At 46.5% G+C, this 23586-nt stretch overlaps 1 protein-coding gene across 2 annotated transcripts; it reads right to left on the minus strand.

The window, feature by feature from the left end:
- Nucleotides 1-833: 833 nt before the first annotated feature.
- Nucleotides 834-17508, minus strand: LOC135887860 (C-type lectin domain family 2 member L-like). 2 transcript variants are annotated; one of them, XM_065415647.1, is made up of 6 exons: nucleotides 17475-17508; nucleotides 15972-16474; nucleotides 12203-12286; nucleotides 11239-11426; nucleotides 9358-9458; nucleotides 834-3754 (listed from the first exon to the last, which is right to left on the minus strand). In XM_065415647.1, the coding sequence occupies exons 2-6, from the start codon at nucleotides 16039-16041 to the stop codon at nucleotides 3649-3651; spliced, it is 549 nt and encodes a 182-aa protein (XP_065271719.1). In that variant the 5' UTR covers nucleotides 16042-16474; nucleotides 17475-17508; the 3' UTR covers nucleotides 834-3648. The 2 variants fall into 2 exon arrangements, with proteins under 2 accessions (XP_065271719.1, XP_065271710.1); XM_065415638.1 differs by lacking the exon at nucleotides 17475-17508 and having other exon boundaries at nucleotides 15972-16515.
- Nucleotides 17509-23586: the final 6078 nt, after the last annotated feature.

Raw genomic sequence — 23586 nt, forward strand, 5'->3', positions numbered from 1 at the left:
TGTTCAATCTCCCTTGTTGAAGCTGTTCCACTTTGTATCACATAATTAAATATTCACAGGGCCAGAGAGAGTGAGAACAACTCTAGAGCCTGATGGTTAGGGCTTTCACGTGGGAGGGGTTGACTTGAATTCCAGTCCATGCTCCAGTTAATATTAAATTATTTCATTCATCCTAAAATATGGGATACGACGATGGAACTACTTGTGTAACTGCTCATCAGTGTAAGGGGCTCATTATCTGGCCCTAAGTTACCTAATGCTACAGCATTTAGCTATGAGAGTAAACAGTGGCTGTGCCTGCCAGAGTCAAGGTCACAAAATAGTTTCCATTATAACCTACCTGTTCTTAGAACTTTTCTAAACATTCCCCTTTAACAACTGAAATTTTCCATGCTTGGTCTCTGCCCAGAGCTGAATTTTTTGGAAGGCTTAATTAATTATGAGAAGGCATAAAAGTGTACATTGTCTTTTTGTTAAGAACTATTCAGTTCAATCTGCTTATCATGAGACTTTAAGACATGAAACACAGTGGATGAATAACCTTTTTGACTTGTACATACCTTACTAAGTTTCTAAAAGTATGGTGGTAAAATGCCAATATTTTGAAAACTCTGCCACATGAATAAGCAGAAGTAAATTCTACTATGCCCCATAATTATGTTACTGTAAATATATGTTTTATAATACACTTTAATACTTTAAGAGATGTGTTTCTGAATTTTCATGGCAACACATAGGGGAACAACTAAATTAGACATATAATGATAGAATAGTATCATCCAATAATCTGAAAGTTATGAGAATTTTAATTAATTAATTACACAAAACACATGTTCACACATACATGGAATATTTATTTGCCGTGGGGTATTCCTCAGAAAAACTTTCAGCACAGCTGCACTACTTTTCCCTTCAGAGGGGTATGTGTGTCCAAAAGATAAAAAAAAAATCTGCTTGTACTTATTATTAAATCTACAAATTATTAGACTTTTTATATGAAAATTTGTTTTTTATAACTTTAAGTCACTAAAGGTATTGAAATCATAAACTCCAGGACATTTACATTGTCCTGTCATTATAAAGTCATACAGCTGACGTTATACATATGACGGACAAAACCAAATAGCAAATAAACTATAAACAAATAAAATAAAATAAACAAAGAAAAATACATTGAAAAAAATATACAAGGCAAAGAGAATAGTAACAACAGAGCTTTATGGGGGGAAATTAGTAGTGTAAATATTATAAATAATTTGGAAAACAAGGCATAATTTTACACGCATGAGAATATGAAGAGATCCTCTTTGCGCTAACCAGCAGGCACTCATTGATGGCTGCATACAAACTGCCAGTGGGGTTCTGGGTTGGTTTTATTGACATTGCTCGTCAAAGGAAAATTATTTTTAAAATGAAAGCTGAGGGCTTTCAGTCTTCTTAGACTTATGGTAACTCCTGATCCTTCCCAACTGCAGACAGCTGATTTGGAATGGTTTCTTACCCTAAGCGTCAAACGTCACCAGCAGCTAGAATCAATTGGCTGGGCCATATAAACTCACTCACAGTGGTCATTGTTCCACAGCCACCTTGCTCTCATTTATCCCTCACTAGTCTTAGAACTATCTCAACAGAGAAATTAGTAGATTCATATACTGAGCCGTGATCTACACTTAACATTTAGATCAATCTAGCTACAGTGCTCAGGGGTGTGAAAAATTCACACTTCTGAGCACAATAGGTAAACCGACCTAACCCCTGGTGCTTGGAAAGAATTCTTCCATCAACCCAGCCACCATTGCTTTTGGAGGCAGGTTACCTACGTCAATGGAAAAACTGCTTCTGTCAACGTAGGAAGCCTCTACTTTATGGTGATCCAACAGCATAGCTGGAGCGCTGCCACTGTAGCACCCGTAGCATAGACATGCCCTCACTCAGAAACCTAAGATTCCATTCCTACCTAGATCAGGGTTGGATGGGAACTTGCCCTGCCTACCTGAAACTTTACTGCTGGACTGGAATAGCCCTTCGGACTGTTTGAATTACATCCTCCGGTTGGAAAGTGACTCTCAGTAGTAGTATTAATTATTTGTATTGCGATAATGCCTAGAGATAATGGCCCCATTGTGGTAGGCACTGCACAAACATGACAAAAAGAGGTTTGATAGAGCTAGCCAAGGAGCTTAGACTCTGCAATCAGAGGTGAGACTGCAGCAAGCATAGACATACTTGAGGTAGCTTTGATCTAACTAGTTCGTGTAACAATAGCACTGAAGCTGTGGCAGTACAGTCTAGCAGCTCAACTGCATAGCCAAGGTCCCCAGCAGGATTGTACAGCCCGTGCTGCTGTGGCTGCATTGCTATTGTAATTTGAGCTAGCTAGATCAAAGCTAACTCGGGTATGTCCACACGTGTTGCAGTCACACTTCTGATTGCAGTGTAGACATACCCTCACTATAGGATGAGAAACAACAGGTGGATACACCAAAGAGATTGGGGGGAAGGGGAGAGCACAAGGAATCAGTGATATGAGACGAGACTGACAAGCAGCATTCACAGCAAACCAGTGGCTGAATTCTCAGTTCATGGCTAATAGATCTTTCTCCTTCCTTTCTGAACCCAGGTGGGGTGGTTGTGGGTTAGTGTTTTTGGTAAGAGATTTTGGTAATCTAGTTGTTAGTGCTTTGAAATGTATGTAAATGTACTGAGGCTACATTGCATTTATAGATTTCAAGATCTTGTTGATGCAACAGACAAGTTCCTGCAATATCCTGAAGGAACTTTATTGAACTAAGTTAGACCTTATTGAAATAGGTGATTACCTTTGGGGGTCCACTGTATTAAGATGTAATTGTGTCTGTATTACTGTGGAATTGTATGTGTTTCCATGGAAGGATAAATAAGAGAACAGCAGGGGGTAATTAGGCACATTCATTCAGGTTGTAATATCTCCAGAGAGACACCACCACCTGGAGAAGTGCGCCTCCACTAGTTCAAACTGGACTCTCCAGGGACCAACAGACAAAAAAGATTTTTGGATAAATAGCCTGATTTTCAACCAGCTCAGGGCCTTCTTCCTGATCCAGCAAACAGACAGGACCTCTGGTCCACAGAAGGCCCCAATCCTTCTGGCAGGGTTGGAAGCACTGGCCCTAGTGAGCTTGTTCTGAGCTGATGCTGTCATGAACTTGTAACCACAAGGAATTCGTTGGGTGGGGGGATGGAAGAACTGCTCCTGCTAGTATCCATGTTAGGGTGAACTGTGGGAAGCTTAGTAGCATGTGTGTAGTGTCTTTTATTGTTTTAATGCTTTCTCTATAATGATTTTTACCGTAAGAATAAAGTGGGCTGTCATAGGAAGTGCTGTGTGGTATCTTGTAACTGTAGCAATTACACCTGCTAACTGTCTCGGAGGAGAAAGCAAGCAGGTGTCCTTGGGCAACCTGTCTGTGCTGGGAACAACACAGTAAAGGCAGGGAACCGTGCAGCCTTGGAAATACCCCAGTCAGAAGGGAGAGAGATGCAGCAAGCTTGAGACTAGGTGCCCTTGCTGGGTCACTGAGGGGAAATACAGGTGCAGTTGCCCTGAACTGTGACAATTGAACCTGGGGTCTTATATTAATTGGCTGAGTGAAGCCTGAGTACACAGAGCTAAGAGGTTTTCTTACAGACCCAACCCCTCGTTAATGAGCATCCAGAACTGGAGACCCCAGCTGATTCAATATAGGCACATTCTCCAGAACCCTTTACTGCCAACCTGCAAGAGAGAATGAAAGAAACTGTTACCTTGAAATTTACCATCAAATAATTCCACTGAACAAGGGAACCCTCTGGTGGTAATGTGTTACTTGAGAGACCCCAGTGTTTCACTCTAATTCACTACATGAAATTTATTGTAAAGGGGAAGATGGGCATTTACTTAATATAAAAGTGTTTATGTATTTAATTTCCAGACAGAAGGCTTAGTTAACATGGAGTTACTAGTAATTTCAGCAAATATCATTTTACAAGAATTCTGTAACAAACTAAATATCTGGAAATTCACAGTTTGTGTTACACTTCTTAAAAGGCTCTGGGGATGAATCTCCTCCTCACTCATGCTAGTTTTACACTGGCGCAATTCCAGTGACTTCAGTGGAGTTACACCAGTGCAAGTGACAGCAGAATCAGATCCTGAGAACACAAAAACTCTCCAGTTCAGGTCTCCCACACAAGTCTTCCTTAACCTTTACAAAGTCTTCTTTCATTTTTGATCTATGACATGACTAGCCTGGGTTTGCAATCAGCACATTGGGTTATTTATATATGGGTATTCCTCCATTCCTGTCTGACAGCCCCAAGGAAGTGTTTCTGGGTGCTTGCTCATCTGCCCGGATGGGTCATTTAGGGGGAACTCCTTTTCCTTTCAGCACAGGTGCACGGGCTGTGATGTCATCAATATGCAGATGATACACAAAGTCTTTCCTCATGTGGCCCAAATGGTGCACGTTCCTTTGGTTTTTCCAATGTCTGGCTGAGCTTGGGACTAGAGTGAGCAAAATGGCTAACAGTCAGGTAAAATGGAGACAATACTAGAAGGATGCATTGGGATGCTTCAGGGTATTGGGGGGATGGTTTCACACCATTACTGAGGGAATTTGTCACTATTTGTCAAAGAGGATTACAGCCTGGGGGTGATTATAGATCCCCGTTTGCTACTGGGAATCTGAGACACTTCAAGAACCTCAAAGTGTTGTTTCCATCTGCAGCTGGCTAGGCTGTGCCCCATTTTTCTCAGATGTCGCCCTTGTCACAGTTCTCCAGGCACCTGTGATCTCCAGACTGGATAAATGCATTGAGTTGAATGTGGGGCTACCCATGAAGGCTTCATGGAAGCTAGGACAGCCGCAGAAATGGAAATCAGTACACCATAGTACACCAATCCTTTGTTAACTGCACTACTCACTATTTGCTTCTGGGTAATATTTTAGCTGTTGACTCTATGACTAAAACCCTTTATGGCTTGAGTCCTGGCCAGTGTTCCCTCTCATTTTTCCCACACATGTGCGGAATGAATTTTGTTATGTGCACGAAAATGGAGGTGATGTGTGACATCATCCATATTGGTGCACATAACAAAATTCATGTGGCGGGGCTGGGGCCGAGGGGGTATGGTGTGTGGGAGGGGGGGGATCAGGGCTGGGGCAGTGAGTTGGGGGTGAGGGCTCTGGCTCAGGGTGCTGGCTCTGTGGTGGGGCTGGGGATGTGGGGTTTGGGGTGCAGTCTGCCCCGGGACTATGGCGGGGAGAGAGGACTCCCCCCAGCTCTCTCTCCCCACAGCAGCACCTGGGCTGGGGGGGGAGGGGAGAGAGGCTGGAGGGGGGGATCCGAACCGGGGCTGGGTTGGGGCTGGGGGTGGGGTGCCTGTCCCCCAGCCATGCCAGGTCAGGGGCTGGCACTGGGGAAAGGCTCCAGTGAAGGGGATTCCCTGCCACAGTGAAAGGCTCTAATAGAGGGGGAGCAATGGGGAAGGCTCCTTCTAGTCCCCACTGCCAAAGCCTTTCTCCGCTGCCACCCCCTGACCAGAGCTATTCACGGCTGTGTGTGACTGCACACCACCATGGTGTGGACACAGCCTGCTTTTCCACTGCAGCATGCAGCTACACATACCCTACACTGCCACCAGTGGTGTGCCGAGTAGATCTACTTTAAGATATGCTGTCTGCTCCTGCTGTCTTGGCCTCATCTCCTTCATCCCCTCCAGTCTATCCTCAGCCCTCTCCATTCCAGTGAAAATGCCTGACCAAGGTCACAAAGAACCTTTGATTTGCTAATTTCTGATGTGCCTGCTGCCTTTATACCACTGATCTCTCTCCTCTCAGACTCTGTAACTTTGGGCTTTCTTGGATTAATTCCTCTTTTGCTGACCACTTCTTCAGCATCAACTTCCTCCTCTCCTTCAGTCGTCCTCCTCCTTTTTTTTTTCTCTCTCTCTCCCTCTCTCTCTCCCCCCCCCCCTTAGGATTCTGTCCTTTGTGTTCTCAGCTTTTCTCTCCACCTTAACACCTCCTATGATGCAGGTGCTGTCAGAGAGAAGGCTTTAGATTCTTTGACCATGGGATGGTGTTCCAAGAAGGAGGACTGCGAGGCAGAGAAGGGCTCCACCTAACGAAGAGAGGGAAGAGCATGTTCGCGAGCAGGCTGGCTAACCTAGTAAAGAGGGCTTTAAACTAGGTTCACCGGGGGAAGGAGACCAAAGCCCTGAGGTAAGTGGGGAAGCAGGATACCAGGAGGAAGCACGAGCAGGAGAGCGCAACAGGGGAGGAACTCCTGCCTCATACCGAGAAAGCAGGACAATCAGCGAATTATCTTAAGTGCCTATACACAAGTTCAAGAAGCCTGGGAAACAAGCAGGGAGAACTGGAAGTCCTGGCACAGTTAAGGAATTATGATGTGATTGGAATAACAGTAACTTGGTGGGATAACTCACATGACTGGAGTGCTGTCATGGATGGATATAAACTGTTCAGGAAGGACAGGCAGGGCAGAAAAAGTGGGGAAGTTGCATTGTATGTAAGAGAGCAGTATGACTGCTCAGAGCTCCGGTATGAAACTACAGAAAAACCTGAGAGTCTCTGGATTAAGTTTAGAAGTCTGAGCAACAAGGGTGATGTCGTGGTGGGAGTCTGCTATAGACCACCAGAACAGGGGGATGAGGTGGACGAGGCTTTCTTCTGGCAACTAACAGAAGTTACTAGATTGCAGGCCCTGGATCTCATGGGAGACTTCAATCACCTTGATTATCTGCTGGGAAAGCAATACAGTGGTGCACAGACAATCCAGGAAGTTTTTGGAAAGTGTAGGGGACAATTTCCTGGAGCAAGTGCTGGAGGAACCAACTAGAGGCAGAGCTCTTCTTGACCTGCTGCTCACAAAGAGGGAAGAATTAGTAGGGAAGCAAAAGTGGATGGGAACCTGGGAGGCACTGATCATGAGATGGTCTAGTTCAGGATCCTGACACAAGGAAGAAAGGAGAGCAACAGAATACGGACCTTGGACTTCAGAAAAGCAGACTTTGACTCCCTCAGGGAACTGATGGGCAGGATCCCCTGGGAGAATAACATGAGGGGGAAAGGAGTCTAGGAGAGCTGGCTGTATTTTAAAGAATCCTTATTGAGGTTGCAGGAACAAACCATTCCAATGTGTAGAAAGAATAGTAATGTCAGGAGACCAGCTTGGCTTAACAGTGAAATCCTAGCTGATCTTAAACACAAAAAAGAAGCTTACTAAAAGTGGAAGATTGGACAAATGACCAGAGAGGAGTATAAAAATATTGCTCAGGCATGCAGAAGTGAAATCAGGAAGGCCAAATCACACTTGGAGTTGCAACTAGCAAGAGATGTTAAGAGTAACAAGAAGGGTTTCTTCAGGTATGTTAGCAACAAGAAGAAGATTAAGGAAAGTGTGGGCCCCTTACTGAATGAGGGAGGCAACCTAATGACAGAGGATGTGGAGAAAGCTACTGTACTCAGTGCTTTTTTTGCCTCTGTCTTCACGAACCAGGTCAGCTCCCAGACTGCTGCACTGGGCAGCCCAGTATGGGGAGGAGGTGACCAGCCCTCTGTGGAGGAAGAAGTGGTTCAGGACTATTTAGAAAAGCGGGATGAGCACAAGTCCATGGGGCCGGATGCGCTGCATCTTAGGGTGCTAAAGGAGTTGGCCATTATCTTTGAAAACTCATGGCGATCGGGGGAGGTCCTAGATGACTGGAAAAAGGCTAATGTAGTGCCCATCTTTGAAAAAGGGAAGAAGGAGGATCTGGGGAACTATAGGCCAGTCAGCCTCACCTCACTCCCTGGAAAAATCATGGAGCAGGTCCTCAAGTAGTCAATTCTGAAGCACTTAGAGGAGAGGAAAGTGATCAGGAACAGTCAGCATGGATTCATCAAGGGCAAGTCATGCCTGACTAACCTAATTGCCTTCTATGATGAGATAACTGGCTCTGTGGACGAGGGGAAAGCAGTGGACGTGTTATTCCTTGACTTTAGCAAAGCTTTTGATACAGTCTCCCACAGTATTCTTGCCAGCAAGTTAAAGAAGTATGGGCTGGATGAATGGACTATAAGGTGGATAGAAAGCTGGCTAGATCGTCGGGCTCAACAGGTAGTGATCAATGGCTCCATGTCTAGTTGGCAGCCAGTATCAAAGGTCGGTCCTGGGGCCAGTTTTGTTCAATGTCTTCATTAATGATCTGGAGGATGGTGTGGACTGCACCCTCAGCAAGTTTACAGATGACACTAAACTGGGAGGAGTGGTAGATACGCTGGAGGGTAGGGAAAGGATACAGAGGGACCTAGACAAATTAGAGGATTGGGCCAAAAGAAATCGGATGACGTTCAACAAGGACAAGTGCAGAGTCCTTCACTTAGGACGGAAGAATCCCATGCACTGATACAGACTAGGGACCGAGTGGCTAGGCAGCAGTTCTGTAGAAAAGGACCTAGGGATTACAGTAGACGAGAAGCTGGATATGAGTCGACAGCGTGCCCTTGTTGCCAAGAAGGCTAACGGCATTTTGGGCTGTATAAGTAGGGGCATTTCCAGCAGATCGAGGGACGTGATCATTTCCCTCTATTTGACATTGGTGAGACCTCATCTGGAGTACTGTGTCCAGTTTTGGGCCCCACACTACAAGAAGGATGTGGAAAAATTGGAAAGAGTCCAGCAGAGGGCAACAAAAATGATTAGGGGGCTGGAGCACAAGACTTATGAGGAGAGGCTGAGAGAACTGGGATTGTTTAGTCTGCAGAAGAGAAGAATGAGGGGGGATTTGATAGCTACTTTCAACTACCTGAAAGGGGGTTCCAAAGAGGATGGATTTAGACTGTTCTCAGGGGTATCAGATGACAGAACAAGGAGTAATGGTCTCAAGTTGCAGTGGGGGAGGTTTAGGTTGGATATTAGGAAAAAACTTTTTAACTAGGAGGATGGTGAAACACTGGAATGGGTTACCTAGGGAGGTGTTTTTTAGAGGCAGGCTTGACAAAGCCCTGGCTGGGATGATTTAGTTGGGGACTGGTCCTGCTTTGAGCAGGGGGTTGGACTAGATGACCTCCTGAGGTCCCTTCCAACCCTGATATTCTATGATTCTATGATTTTGCCAATGCTACATGAAAGATTCAAAAATCTAGCTGCCTACCCCAGGCTCTCATCCTCTCTGCAGTCTCATAATCTCAGATGCATCAGAGACAATGCTACTTGTATCGCCAGCATTTTAACTCTAGCTTCAAATCACTTCATAAATTCTGCTTATTCCAGGAACCCTTCATTAACCCTTCTGTTATCATATATCCATGGCAATACAAGTCAATATCAACTTACAGATTTGTATCTAATGGAGTCCCATTTACCCAATGGAATTTTTCTCCTGTCTTGTGAAGTCCAATCCATGGATCTTGCTTTGTTATTTTCATTATAAATTTCTGTATGAAAAAAACCACAAGGAGCAATCTTTGTTCCGGACTAGAAAATGAAAGGATGGTCTTTCCCTTCTCCCAGAGGACTATGGGTTAATGTACCAGCCTTTCACCTCATGAGAGCTGACATCAAAATCATAAGTGTGGATCCCGTGATATCCACATAAACAAAATCACCCCAAAATTCAGCCTGATTGGAAGTCTCTGCTCAAAAGACTGTCATGAACTAATATTAAGCATTTATATTGAGTCATGGAGGCGCTCTGACGCTGTAGCGATGTATAGAGTCTACTATAAGAACCTGAGTGAACATAGACAATTATTAACTATTTACGTAGACTCATGAGCACAGGACTGTACAAAATAGAGAATAAATTATGTCCCTGCGCTGAACAGCTGCAGTGTGACATCAACAAAACAGTGGACAACAGTTTAAGCAAAGCAGGTTGGAGAAATCATTGGTGTAGAGACCAGAAGAAGGATTCCTGGATGAAGTAGGTTTTATAGAGGGAAGTGAATGAAGAGAGAGGAATTGTTCCAAGTGTTGGAATCAAGAAAACAGATGGTGCCAAACCAAGCATGGAAAAAGATGAAGGGAGCAGTGAGGCAACAAGACTGGAAGGAGCATACAGAGCAAGGTGGAAGTAGGAGAAAATGAGAGCAGAGATACAGTCAGCAGCCAGATTATAGAGGGTCTTGAAAGTGAAGATAAGGAGCTTCAGTACAGTGCAAAGTTTTCTGTAGTGAAGGTGTAGGGTGGGAGTGTGTACTGCCCATCTAGGTGCCACCGCACACCCAGGTGCAGTCTGGACAGGGTGGAGACAAAGGGAAGCAAACTTCTGTGGTGGCTAGGGCCAGTGTGGCCCCTAGCATAACTAAGTGCAGCCGAAAAGCCTCCTCTAATTCAGAACAGACCTTCCTGGGTTGGCTGTGTGCAGCTTTGCAACATGGAGCTGCCCAGAACCCACAGAGCAGCTTGTTCTCTGCAGACTCCCCTTCTGCCCCCAGTATGACCACTATGCTGAGGTTAGGGATGGGGGCTCTGCAGCGCTCCCTTCAGATGAGGCAATTCTCTTCTGGCTGGCTATGGGGCTTTTTTGGGCCCTGTGCACTGCTGCAGCTCCATTTAAGGGACAGACCAGGGAAAGGAGAGAATCTCTTCCTATATTTCAGAGCTTGGCTGGAGTGGGACCATTTCTAACATCCCAGCTAAAATTCAAGAAAAATGGCAAATCTCAGTGTCAGAGAAGTGTTACCTCACTCCCAACCTGGGGCTAACACAAGTATCCAGGCTAGTTGTCCTCGGTGGGTCCTGGTAACTCTGAGAATTTATGTCTGGTTACAGATAAGAAAGACGGGACATTGTTTTCACAGTTAGTCGCCTCAGACACCAGCATTTGTGAATGTGATCAATCCAAAGGTTAAATGAGGCATTCCATGGACAACTTCTAAAACATTAACTACCAGGGTTGAAGACAGCAGCTCCAGAGGAGATGCTGGGAATGGGTGACGGGGACAGATCACTTGGTGATTACCTGTTCTGTTCATTCCCTCTGGGACACCTGGCATTGGCCATTGTTGGAAGACAGGATACTGGGCTAGATGGATCTTTGGTCTGACCCAGTATGGCTGTTCTTATGTTCATGTATTTCTGTGCACTGTGCCTTGTCATACTCCTTGTACTGGATTTACAGCCATTCAGATGAGAGAGCAGAATGAGAGAGTGGGGAATCACATAGATCACAGGAGGTGGGAAGGGGGGAACTAGCATATTTCATTCCCTTACCAGTTCCTGCTGGTTTTCAATTGCAGTTAGGGAGCTGTTGTGTGAGGAACAAAAGCTCTGACTGGAGTCCCAGTCCTTTTCTTTCTCAGAGAAGTAGTAACATTTCCTTTGGTGATACAGCCAGTCGGCAGGGCATGGTTCCGGAGGAGGAGAGCCAGAAGAACCTTTCCCTGATGAGCTATTTACTGCTAAAAAACAACAACAAACCAATCACATTTCTGCCAGTCAGATCTCCCAGAGCAGGCTTCCTGGAGCTACCTAGCCCAGCCCTGAATTTATGCCCTCTGCAGACAAGACCTCAGAACATTTGCAAATATTACAGTAAATCAAATATAACATTGGGCTGAGATTTAAATTTAATGAACTTGTATCATTTTCATGTTTCCTAGAGGGTGCTAGATGCTGAACAGCCTCATAAAATAGACCTGGTCCCTGGCCTAAAGAAATTAAAGTCTAATTACAACCACAAGACAGCTTGTGAAAGCAACAGACCCAATTACCAAATTTAAAAAAAATCTCCCCAACTTCTGATAACTTCAGTGTTCGACTGAGCTGGCCTTGGCTGTTATGCCAGAGCAGCATTTTTTGGCAGTCTCATCAGTTTCTGCATTAATTTTGCTTTCATTTTTTTAAAGAGTCAGGGCCAGGGAAATCTTCTGCCTGTGAACTGAAGGACTGTTTTCTTGAATCTGGAAATAGACAAGGTCGCGCATTCACAAGCCACGTGTAAACAGGACTACATATTGCCCTTACCATTTCTACTGCTATGGGTTTCACCTCTCCTCTCCAGTCTTGAAACGGAGTCTTAAAATGAAGTGTCTCTCTCAAGGGACACCTATTCAACTCTCAGATCATGAAAGTTATGAACAAGCTAAATTTGGTTTTGGTTTCTATATGAAAATCTGGAGTTCTCTTGACTGTAGAGGTAAATAATACTTTATTTTATAATTACTTAAATACTTACCAAGGTGAATACACAAGATCAAAATCACAACAACAGCAAGAATCCCTGTAGTGCACCTCCAGAACCAGATATTTGAGCAGAGCCCTGAAAACAATCACGTAATTGTAAGTTTGAGAACATTAAAAGAAATCCATGTACTAGAATGGGGTTTAAGATGCAATGACTGGTTGTGGTCTTTAAACTAGTCCCAAGGCACATGAAAAGAAGGATAGGAGCAGAACTGGAGATCTGGAAAAGTTGACAGTTAACCTAGCAAAGCCCAGATGTAGAAATTTCTGCATTCAACAACCACAATGAAAAAACAACAAAAGGCTACTGAAGCTAGGAGAAGAAAAGACTAGACATCCATTACAAACAACTGTGTGCAATGCCAGTACTCAGCATTGATAATAATAATGACAGAGAGAGAGGGGACTGAGCTGGACGAGAAGAGAGAGGAATAGAAATATGAAGGAACAGAGCTAATGGGTAAGGTAGTGAAGGGTTCATAGTGTGCATAAGAGAACTAAGGATTGTCATTGTCTACTCCCCTCTAAGTCCAGAACTTCTGCTGCTGGAACCTCCAGTCTCCTCCCACAAAGACTCCCTCTCTTTCCCCCACTCCCTGCTACCAACTTCAAGAGAGTGAGTGCTACTTGCTACCAGGAGGGACCAAACTATCTGTCTGTTGTAGTTTCCTGTTTCAAATCTCAAGGGGCTAGGAGACAGGGGACCAAGTACTTCCAGGAAACTGCTCCCCCCGGGAGAGTGCAAAACAAACAAAGCTGAGAGTGAGTGTTAGATGGGGGTATTTCTTGTTCTTTTTTCTGCTGCTTCATGCAGTTTCTGCACTATTTTACACTTTGCTGCTCTGGCTGGAAAGTTCCCTGCTGTTTCTCTGTGCCCAGAGCACAAAGAGACATAATTATTTAGCATTTATACAACAAATACTCCTCAGGGAATTCTGCGCCACTGCACAATGCAGAATTTAGCAGAAATTAATGTTGTGCACACAGAAATTCCCTTTTTTTCTCCACAGAAATGGGCAGCAGAGATGTTGGCCACCACTAGGGGCCACTGAATCTGGCAGAGCTCAGCTCGCAAATAGAAGACAAGGCTGGGGGAGGGAACTGGAGGGTTCCCAGCACGCCCGAAGGCAGGCAGCGTGGGCGTGCAGGAAACTCCATGCAAGCCCAGGATCCAGCATCAGGCTGTTTCTCTCTCTGGATCCCTGGTCTCAGAGGGAAGGTAGGGTGTGAGTGTATGGGCTGGGGGAGCCACAGCTGGGCTCTGGAGGTTAGGAGGTGTGAATGTCTGGGCTGGGGGGGGGGGGCATGCCTAGGCTCTGGGGGGAGGGGTAGTATGTGTCTGGGCTGGGGACAGGGGGCCTTGCAGCTGGCCTCTGGGGCGTAGAGGGTGTGAGTGTCTGAGCTGGGAGGGGCCATGGCTGGGCTCTAGTGGGGTAGGGGGTGTGAGTTGCTGGACTGGGGGGCGTGGCTGGGATCTTCATGAGGGTGTGAGTGTCTGGCCACCCAGCTAGGCTCTGGGGGCAGAGAAACAGGAACTGGGTTGTCACGGCGGTTTCTTTAACTCTCTACTCCTGGGGGAAATTGTATGTGTGTTTATATTGTTACAAACATCCTTGCTGACAGGTATTTTTTAAATAAATTACCAAAATAGTTGAAAGTGACATGATTATATAGTGTTATTTTGACAAATAACTTTTACAGAATTTTAAAATATTATGCACAGAATTTTTAATTTTTTGGCACAGAATTCCCCCAGGAGTAAACAAGGGAAGTATACTTAATGCCTTAAGCTTACAGTTGGAAAAGATACAGGGCCAGATCCGCTAATGTAAATCAGTGTAGCTCCATTCTAGTCACTGGAGCTACCCAAACTTAAAGCAGCTGGGCATCTTTCCAAAGCTGAGCTAAACAGAGCTGAGCTGAGATTCTGTGGGAACCAGATATAGACTGTGAGGTGTATATTATTGCCCATTGCAGGAGGGAGGCAGAGCAACTCCAGCAGGGGGTCAGGTGAGGAACTGCACGGGGCTCTCTCCACTAGGCTTTCCTGGTTACCTTAGGTAAGGCACCTCTCAGTGCATTAGATCAGAGCACAGTGGGAAAGGGGCCATTTCATGTGCAACTGGATCCTGCTGTCATTCCTAAATTCTGAGCCCGGCAGCACTTCCCAGCCATCCGTCATGCTGCCCCTGAAATGGCCCATTGGGCTTTCTGATTGGAAGCCTCATACAGTGGGGAGACGTGGAGCATCCCACCAGACCCAGCCCAGCACATGCAGCATCTTTGGGCCACAGTTACACAGAACCTTTTTACACAGACGGATGCAATTGGCCACACGGTCTGGTCTACACTACAGACTTAAGTCAACGACCTAACCCTGTAAGCATCTACACTAATATGTAGCTCCCACCAATATAAGTTGTCCACTACATCACCTTAATAACTCCACCTCCACGAGAGGCATAGTGCTTAGGTTGATGTAGTTAGGGCAATGCAGTGTCTGTGCAGACACTGTGTTACTTAAATCGTCTGCTGGCTGTCAGCCCCGTGCTGGGCTCACAGCTGGAGCCCTCTGTCCCAGGGGCTGACAGCCTGAGCCAGAGAGGAAATGTGAAATAACAGCAGTGGTGAAACTGACAACAGTGTCAATTTCACAGCTGGTAGGCTCCCTCCCCTGGAGCTGGGAGCAGCATTAAGAAACCAGCCTGCAGATGGGGCTCCCAGGGCTGTTGCTGCGGTGTGGAGAACCTGTCAGCCCCCAGAATCCTGTCTCCAGCTGGGCACTCGCAGGCTGCCTGCTGTGTTGCAGGGAACCTGCACACTCCAGCTGTGTGAGCCCCATGCCAGGCTGACAGCTCAGGCTGTCATCCCCAGGGCGGAGGCTCCAGCTGTGAGTGCCTCACAATGCCCCACTTCAGTGAGTGGACGTGCTCCTGGTGAGGACACGCACCACAGACAGAAGGAGCACAGTGTGGATGTGACACACCACTTCTATTACTGCGGTGGCTGTAAATCCACTTAACTAAGTCCCTTTAATTCTGTAGTGCAGGCGAGGCCGGTTTTATCTGCTGCTCCCTTGCATCGCACAACTTCCCTTGCATCGCAGTCACGGGATTTCCCAGAACAGGGCGGGTCCGGGCAGGCTCTGGCCCACTGCCCTCAAGGGGAGCGGGTGGCTCCTTCAGAGAAATGCACGGAGAAGGGTCTGTCCGATGCCCTGATGTACATGAGTCCAGACCCAGGGCACCAGCCATTGCACTGGGATCCCCCTGTCTCAGGGGCTGCGCGCTCCCTGGCCCGCTAGGATCCTCTCGGGGCAGCCCTGGCTGCTGCTCCCACCAGGCTCAGGATTGTTTTCCCTGTCCGGGCTGGGTTAGGGTTGGGGTTGGGGCCGGGGCAGCCCGTTCACTGGTCCCTTCATTAGCTCCAGGGCATGGGCTGGGCTCTTCACCTGCCGTTATAGCGGGTTGTGCAGGATCCGCCCTGAGCCCTTCCCCAAAGGAGCCGCCTCCCCAGTGACACAGGTCCGCTCGCCCCGGCTTGATCCCGCTGGTGCTGGACTCGCTGGAGCTGCTCCCAGCCCAGCTCCCAGCAGGGGGATGAGCCCAGCCTCTGCCCGGTCCCTCCCCGCGCCAATTGACATTGCTCTGTCTCCAGCAGGGTCCCCTCCTCCAGCGCCGCCCCACTGCGGCCGGAGAAGCAGACGGAGCCCCAAGCAGCTGCTGCGGACCCCGGCGGTTGGCTCCCGCAGGCATATTTACCTGGGAGGCATCCAGGGGAAGCGGGGGGTGACCCCCCTCCTATTACAGCGTCTCCCCTGCTCCGGCTCATTTAGCCCAGTTCCGCCTTCCTGTCTCCTGCTGCAGGGCGTCCTCAGGGCAGAGGCCAGGGGGCGGATACTAGTGGATAAGGGAAGAGCTTTGGGGAAATGGGCTTCCCAGCTATTCTCACAACTCTGCACACAAAGGAGGGATCGTAGCTGGGGTCCAGTAAATTCTGACACGGGCCCTTCATCTCCGGCACCGGTAGTTTCTCATCCGGTGCATGGGGGAATGGCGATCTGCCTCCCGAATAGTTGGAAAGCTTGGTCAGTGAGTGTATATGAAGCACTCTGAATCAACATTATGTAAATGTTCAGTGTTGTTGTCTCACCTGAAAACGGAACTGCACTTGGATATAAACACCGTCATGGGTTGATGGTCCATCTCCCTATGGCAATGGAACGGACGCATGGCGAGGAGGTGCCCCAATGAGATGCTCGGTTCTTAGGTGCGAAAGAGAGAGGGAAAGCATGTTAATTAAAATCGTGATGATACTATATTGTGCAGAGTCGTAAATGTAATTGGGGTGGGGGGCGGGGACAAAGAGCTCCAGACAAGTTAGCATTACAGGTCCCCTGTCCTGCACTCCTCCAGTGCAGGGCTATCTGCTCCTGCTGTGTAAATTGACCTTAGTCTGAGACAGAACAAGACCAAGGACCCTCTCCCGCCAAGCAAATGACACTGCCCTCCAAACTACTTAAATCAACCCCATCACCTCTAGTGATTTCAAACATCCTCTTCCCCCTCCCCATTTTTTTCTGTTTGTCTGATTTGAATTGTAAGCTCTGTGGGGCAGGGACCAACACCGCTTTCATTTTTCTAAAGCACTAAGCACACTGTAGTAATAAGAATTAGAAATCTGCTACATGATAGCTCTGAAAGGGAAGGGCTTCACCCTGCTCAGAACGTAAAGAGCAACTTAAGTTGGCACCAAGTACTGAGTGGTGTACTCGGGGTTCTAGCCAAGGGAGACAGTGGAACAGAAGCAGGGATAAGAATTAGGCTACGGGGAGAATTCTTGCTGCCCTTCCCATTGCTTTGCAGTGAATTTTTGGGTTGTTTTACACTGTACAACCCCAAAGAGGGACCCTTCTGTTTTCATTCGTGCCCATAACGCCAAATTACTGTAATAATGTAACATTTATGCAGCTCTGTAAATATACATGGGGAAAATTTTCATAAGAGTACAGTACCCAGCTATTTCCACTGTGAACAATGTCAGATACTGTACACAATAGGAGAGGAGTTTATGAGGATTTATCCAATAGGCTTTTGTGAAAGAGAAGCATTTATATCAGAGAAACACAGAGCATCACCAAAGACTCAACAATAACTAAACAGAAACCATTACATAAAAATACCAGGAGAAAGGACTATTTCTCTCTGTAACCCACATGCAACAGCATATTGCTATTAGTGGCTTGGACTACAAACCCCAAATACCTCTTGATTTGTTGGTCGTGGCAAGAAAGTGCTTTGAGTAGTTTTGTGAGAGGTTTCCTGTCCTTGAAGTTCGCACAACGAGTCACTCTTCTGGGATACCAGAGCAGAGTTGCCCTTATGTATGGCCCAGTCTAACATGGTGCTGAGTACTTTGTGCAAGTTGCTGTGTATCCTCAGCTCCCACCGAAAGTCATTGCAGTTGAAGGTGCTGAGTAGAGTTGGTCAGAAAAAGGGAAAGAATTAATCTCACAAAAATTTCATTTCCCCCCCAAGGGTTTGATTTTTTCATGAAACTTTCTATTGAAACTTTCCCCATTTTCTCAAATGAAAATTAAAAATGATAGGAAAAGAAAACAGGATTTCAGCCGTTTTTAAAAGGAAAATGACCAAAGAAAGGAAAATAGTTCACCGACAGCAACAAAAAACAGAAAACACTCAAAAAAGCCAAAAAAGAAAAGAATGAAAAGTTTTGAAAAAAATCAAAATGTCTTTGTGAACACTTTCTATGAAAAAGAAGGGCATTTTTCTATGAAAATCTTTTCATTGTAAACATTTTGATGAGCTCTAGTGCTAAGCACCTTACAGATTTGGTCTACATGCACTAATATTTTGAACCCTGACATGTCCAATCAATTAAGTTCCAGCCACAACCTTTTTATTCATTTATTTATTTTTACAAACTGATATTTTCTTTTCTGAGTGTCCACCAATGTTTTATCTGAGAAGAAATAGCTGCATATCAATAGTGCAGGAGAAAAGTGCAACAGACTAGATCACAGCAGTCCCTTCTGGCCTTATAACATGGACCTGTAAGCATGCTTGAAGCATAAGTGGGCACTTACATCCTGATCCAGCTCCAATATCATTCAATGGGAAGACTCCAGTAGGCTTTGGTTTGGGCTCTGAGCCCAGTGAAGATGTTAACTGATACTGATGGGTTTTTTTGGAAATTCTGGTTGGTTGTTATATGCCAGTCCACTATCGATACGAGTATTACTATCCTGGAGTACAATCCAACTCCTATTGAAATCATTGGGAGTCTTTGCATTGACTGCAATGAGAGTTGGATCAGATTCAGGGGTGAAAGTAGGTTGGTACCGGCCGGTACGGTGTACCAGTAAGAAGCCGGTACTGGCCCAAATGCAGCCAACAGCGCTTGAACATCGCAGCCCCTTCCCCCCCCCCATCCCCTGTCGGCGGGGAAGGGGGCCAAAGGGGCAGTGACGTTAAAGCGCTGCGGCAGCACTTTAACACCGTTGCCCCTTCCCCCCCCCCCCCAGGCCACCGACAGAGGGTGGAGGGGGGGCAAAAGGGGCAGCTGCCCTGGGGCCAATGTTTTAAAAGGGCCCAGGGCTCCAGCTGCTGTCGCGGTAGCAGTGGCCAGAGCCCCCGGCCCTTTTAAATCACTGCCAGAGCCCTGGGCAACGCGGGCCAGGCAGCGCGGACGGCCTGGCTGGGGGAGGCTGACCCCCAGCCCCGCTCCTTCCACCCAAGGCCTCTTTTCTTAGTATTTGTAAAATAAAGTGTGGTCCTGGGCCTATTATTATTATTATGTAACACTATATATCTGCACGATGATTTAGTGATATAAGAAAAACAAGTTCCCTGCACCAAAAAACTTCAAATCTTAGGCCTCAAGGCTGCTAAGGTTTATGCACACATTTAACTTTAAGCATGCGAATGCTCCCACTGCATTCCATGGGGCTGGCTCACACATGTAAAAGTAAGCATGGGCAGGATCGGGGCCTTAAACAATGACAGATGAAAGAGAGGGATGGGAAGGGGGAGGCTGCGACATAAAATCATGCAGTGTGAATTAGCTAGCAGACGCTCTGTCCTGGTTAGTAGAGTTTAAAACCATTAAAAAGTCACTGTCCTTTAAAAGCATTTAAAAGTAATATTGAAAATATCTGATGCAGCAAGTTAAGTGACAGATCCTGTGAGGTGCTGAGCATCCCCACATCCCAAAGAAGCCATTAAGAATTGAGGCTGCACCTCAGAGAATCAGATTTGGAGTGTCAAAACAGATAAGCCCTAGAGCTACAGAGAATGTGTATAAAGCCCTAGCATCTGGAAAGCAGTTCCCCTATAGTATTGTGTGGGACACAGCAGGGCAAGTGTTCCAGCTGTACTGTGACCTGGGGTTTAAATACTGTTAATGAGTCCAACATTCATTATTATTGTTATTTATTTCTCTTTAGCACTCAGAAGTATGCGAGGTGCTTAACAGAAGACATGCCCCCCTCACTGGTAGATGTTAAATACGTGATTCATAGATTTCCAGGCCAAAAGGGACCATTGTGATTCTGTAGCAGTCTGATCTCCTGTATAACACAGGCCAAAGAACTTCCTAGAATCATCCCTAGAACAGATCCTTTAGAAAAACATCTGCCTTGATTAAAAAATGGTCAGTGATGGAGAATCTACTATACCCCTTGGTGAGAGTGAGGGTAAAAAGAAATAGGGAGAGGATGGGGTGAGGAAGAACAAGGGATATAGCAATACAATGACATGGAGAAGATGAAGATAAACACGATTAAAATAACATAATAAAAATCAGTGAGAGAGAGAGAGAGAGAAGAGATCAGGGGCAGGATCTTCAGCTGGTGTAAGTGGACACAGCTCATCTGACTTTCTTTACACCAGCTGAGGATCTGGCTCTAGATACAGATTAGATATATTTGGCAGGGGTGACCAAACTTACTGGCTCTCCGAGCCACATGCGGCAATCTTCAGAAGTTAGATGATCCAGCGCACTCCTGCCAGGGGCTGGGGGTCGGGGCTTCAGTCTTGTGGGAGGCGCCTGATGGGGGTAGGGGCTGAAGCCCCGCTCCTGCTGAAGCCCCGAGCCCCGGAAGGAGCACTCCGCAGAGCTGAAGCCCCAAGACCCCCTGGCCCAACAGGCAGAAGCCCCTATTTCACCACCCCGCTGCAAGGCAGAGGTCCCGAGCTCCACCACCCCCAGTCTGGAAGATGAAGAATGGGTGGGGGCTCCACAAGCCACACTTTAACAGTAAAAGAGCCACAGTTTGGCCACTCCCTGCTATATGGGTCTCCAACATTTCCACCTTCCCAGAGGAGTACAGTATTTTCCTTAAGGCTGATGAGCCTTTCATTGAGTCTAGTTTTAACCCCTGAAGAGCTACTCACAGTTTGAAGATTTTGCAGCCATGAGCCCAGTGAGGTTTCTCGTTCTGTGAGTCAGAGTCATAGCCAGGTGAAGCTGGCCTCCATCCTATTCTCCATCCTGGTGACTGTGGTCGGTAAATTTTCTAAGGAGATATCTGCAGCCTATGCATCTGCACCAGAAAACAGCTTAATGGTTGGGGTGGAATGAGGCTGCACAGTTGCCTCATCAGCCAATGCCATCATCTGCTACTTCTCCCAGGAAGCCAGACCTCAGCCATAGTTCTCTATATGATCTATAGATCAGTTTCCTAGTTTGCACGGTGGATTTGTATCACTCTGGGGTTAGGAAGCTATGAAATCACTCTGACATCACTTTGAGCTCTTCAAACCACAGTTTCCTGTTTAGCACTGGGTTTAGTCTTACATCAACTGCAAAAGAATGCTGAGCTGAACATCTGCCACCAAAGGGGCTTTACAAAAAAATGTCCTCTCTTGTCTGCCGAGTGAGAGAGGTTTCTTTTTCAGATACAGCCAATTTTAACTGCTCTCCTGCCGACCTTGCCAATGATGGAACTGAGAGATACGGCACAGAAAGATACTGGCCTAACTCTTTGTGCAGAGATTAGGACCAAATGGGGGAGGGAGGCAGAAGGTCATTTGTGAAGTGCATTAACAGAGTGGTGTGGTGTAGAAGAGACTAAGGGGATCAGAGCGTTTTGTGGTAGTGGAGTAGCTTGTGTTTGCACGGAGGGGAGGGTGAATACAAAGGGATTCCTGATCAGGCAGGTGTACTCACAGTCAACAAAGATTACTTAAATTGAATAAAAGAAAATAAAGAAGAAAAATGGCATCAAACAATGGCTCAGGTAAGCAGAGTCTGAAAGCCTGTCTTCCAGGCTGCCCTCCAGTCCAGTCACCACAGAGGACTGACTGACCAGGTGTTTTGAACTCTGCATCAGAGAGTGTTGCAGATCTTAAAAGTGCAGTCACCCGATACCATTCAGTCAATTTTTTTAAATCTCTATGCACTACAGGAAATGACTGTGTCTATTTAAGGTACTGGTGGTTAAGGCCTTCTGTGACTTCAGATTTTGATCTGAAGGGGAAAGTATTTTCTTTTAGTAAAGTTCCTTTCCCTAAAATAAAGTTACATAAAATGGCTGGGAAGAATATCCGTCACTGTCTAATCCAATTTACCTTTTTTATTTCACCATCATCATGGTGTGAAGCAGATTTATTGTTTGTAAGGATATATGAGGTGGCAGCAGATGTCAAAAGGTCATTCCAAGACCAGTAGCTGCTCGGCTGAAAAGAGAACTGCAGGTTGCAGCTAGGGATGGGCTCTGTATCCTGCCCTGATAGAAGTATATAAAGTACAATAAAACAATGCAATCATTGAGTACAAGCTCTCCTTGCTTTAGTAAGATAGAGAACACTGAATGTCTATGTCACGGAGTGTAGGCGAGTCAGGGCCGTGCACCCCCCCACTTCCTGCGATTCACCGTGACTCTCAGCACAGCCAGTAAAACAGAAGGTTTATTAGACGACAGGAACACAGTCTAAAACAGAGCTTGTAGGTACAGAAAACAGGACCCCTCAGTCAGGTCCATCTTGTGGGGTAGGGAGCCCAGACCCCAGTGCTGGGCCTCCCTCTCTTTCCCCAGCCAGCTCCAAACTGAAAACCCCGCCAGCCCCTCCTCTGGCCTTTGTCTCTTTCCCGGGCAAGGAAACCACCTGATCTCTTTGTTCTCCAACACCTTTAGTTGGCACCTTGCGGAGGAGGGGCCCAGGCCATTAGTTGCCAGGAGACAGGCTGTCGGCCATTCTCTGTACAGACCCCTGCACACCCGTGGCCCTCTAGGGCTCTGCAACAATCAAACGCCCTTATCCCACCACCTAGATACTTAAGAAATGCATAGGGGAAAATAAGGCACCCACACAGTATTCAGAGAAAATATTAAGAACATTCCCACTTTGTCACAGTCTATGGGGAACAAGTAGCCCCCCCAAATGCTTTAAAACCCTTTCTCATTTTCACTTTTTTCTTTAGTTCTAGTCTCCCCATGCTGTCTCCCCATAAACACAGGATGAGGAAGCACCTCTAAGTACTTCTCCTCCCAGTGTCGGAGACATAGACCCTGATTCACCACTTGCATGCCAATATAATCCCCTTGATTTCAATGGAGTTACGCCAGTGTAATGCGGTGGTGAATTAGGCCTCTGAACTAATCACACCAACAGAGAATGTAAGGGGACAGAACTCATTTTTCCTGCTCCTACTCTAGAAGTCACAAAAGTGCAAGCTAATGGCGTTACTCTCTTGCTACAATCTTTAGAACTGGAAATTTTGGAACAGAGTGAGCAGGATGAACAAAGCGCAGGATAGCGCTGATGTCCAGATCATATATATTAGAGTGGAGAAAGTTCCCATTAACACAATAAAACTCTTGCACCCCACTGTGATCTAAATTCCTATGCTCCCTAAACATTTGATCACTACATGTTGGATCTCCCGCAATCCATATCTCCTGAACAGCTATACAAAGGTACAAATACTAGAAGGTAAGTCCCTCACCCCAAATTCTTCTTGCCCTAGGATGACCCATTCCTCCAAAATAAAATGCCCTTTCAGAAGCTGAGCTTCATCCCCAACTGCAGCTGCAAACAGCAAACAAAGAGTGAAAGCTGCTGGCCAAGAGGTGGCGGAGAGCAGGGGCGTGAGAGAACTTGTATTAAACAGGAAGGCAGTGAGTGCCAGCAAACCAGAACTGTCCCACTCCCCAGCCTGTGCGGCATTAGATAAGAGGAATGCAGTTCCATTTGCCTGGTCCCTGACTGCTGAGCAGAGGTTGGGGCTTATAATGAAGGAGCAATGGAGAAGAGCAGCTGCTGGACAATGTGAAAGTAAAAGGCATTTAACTGGCAGGAACACAGCCTGTGTGTAGGTGTGGGAGGGAAATGCAGGGCAGAGCATGTGTGTGAG

The sequence above is a fragment of the Emys orbicularis genome, chromosome 1 (genome assembly GCF_028017835.1).
Source record: "Emys orbicularis isolate rEmyOrb1 chromosome 1, rEmyOrb1.hap1, whole genome shotgun sequence".
Lineage (NCBI taxonomy): Eukaryota > Metazoa > Chordata > Testudines > Emydidae > Emys > Emys orbicularis.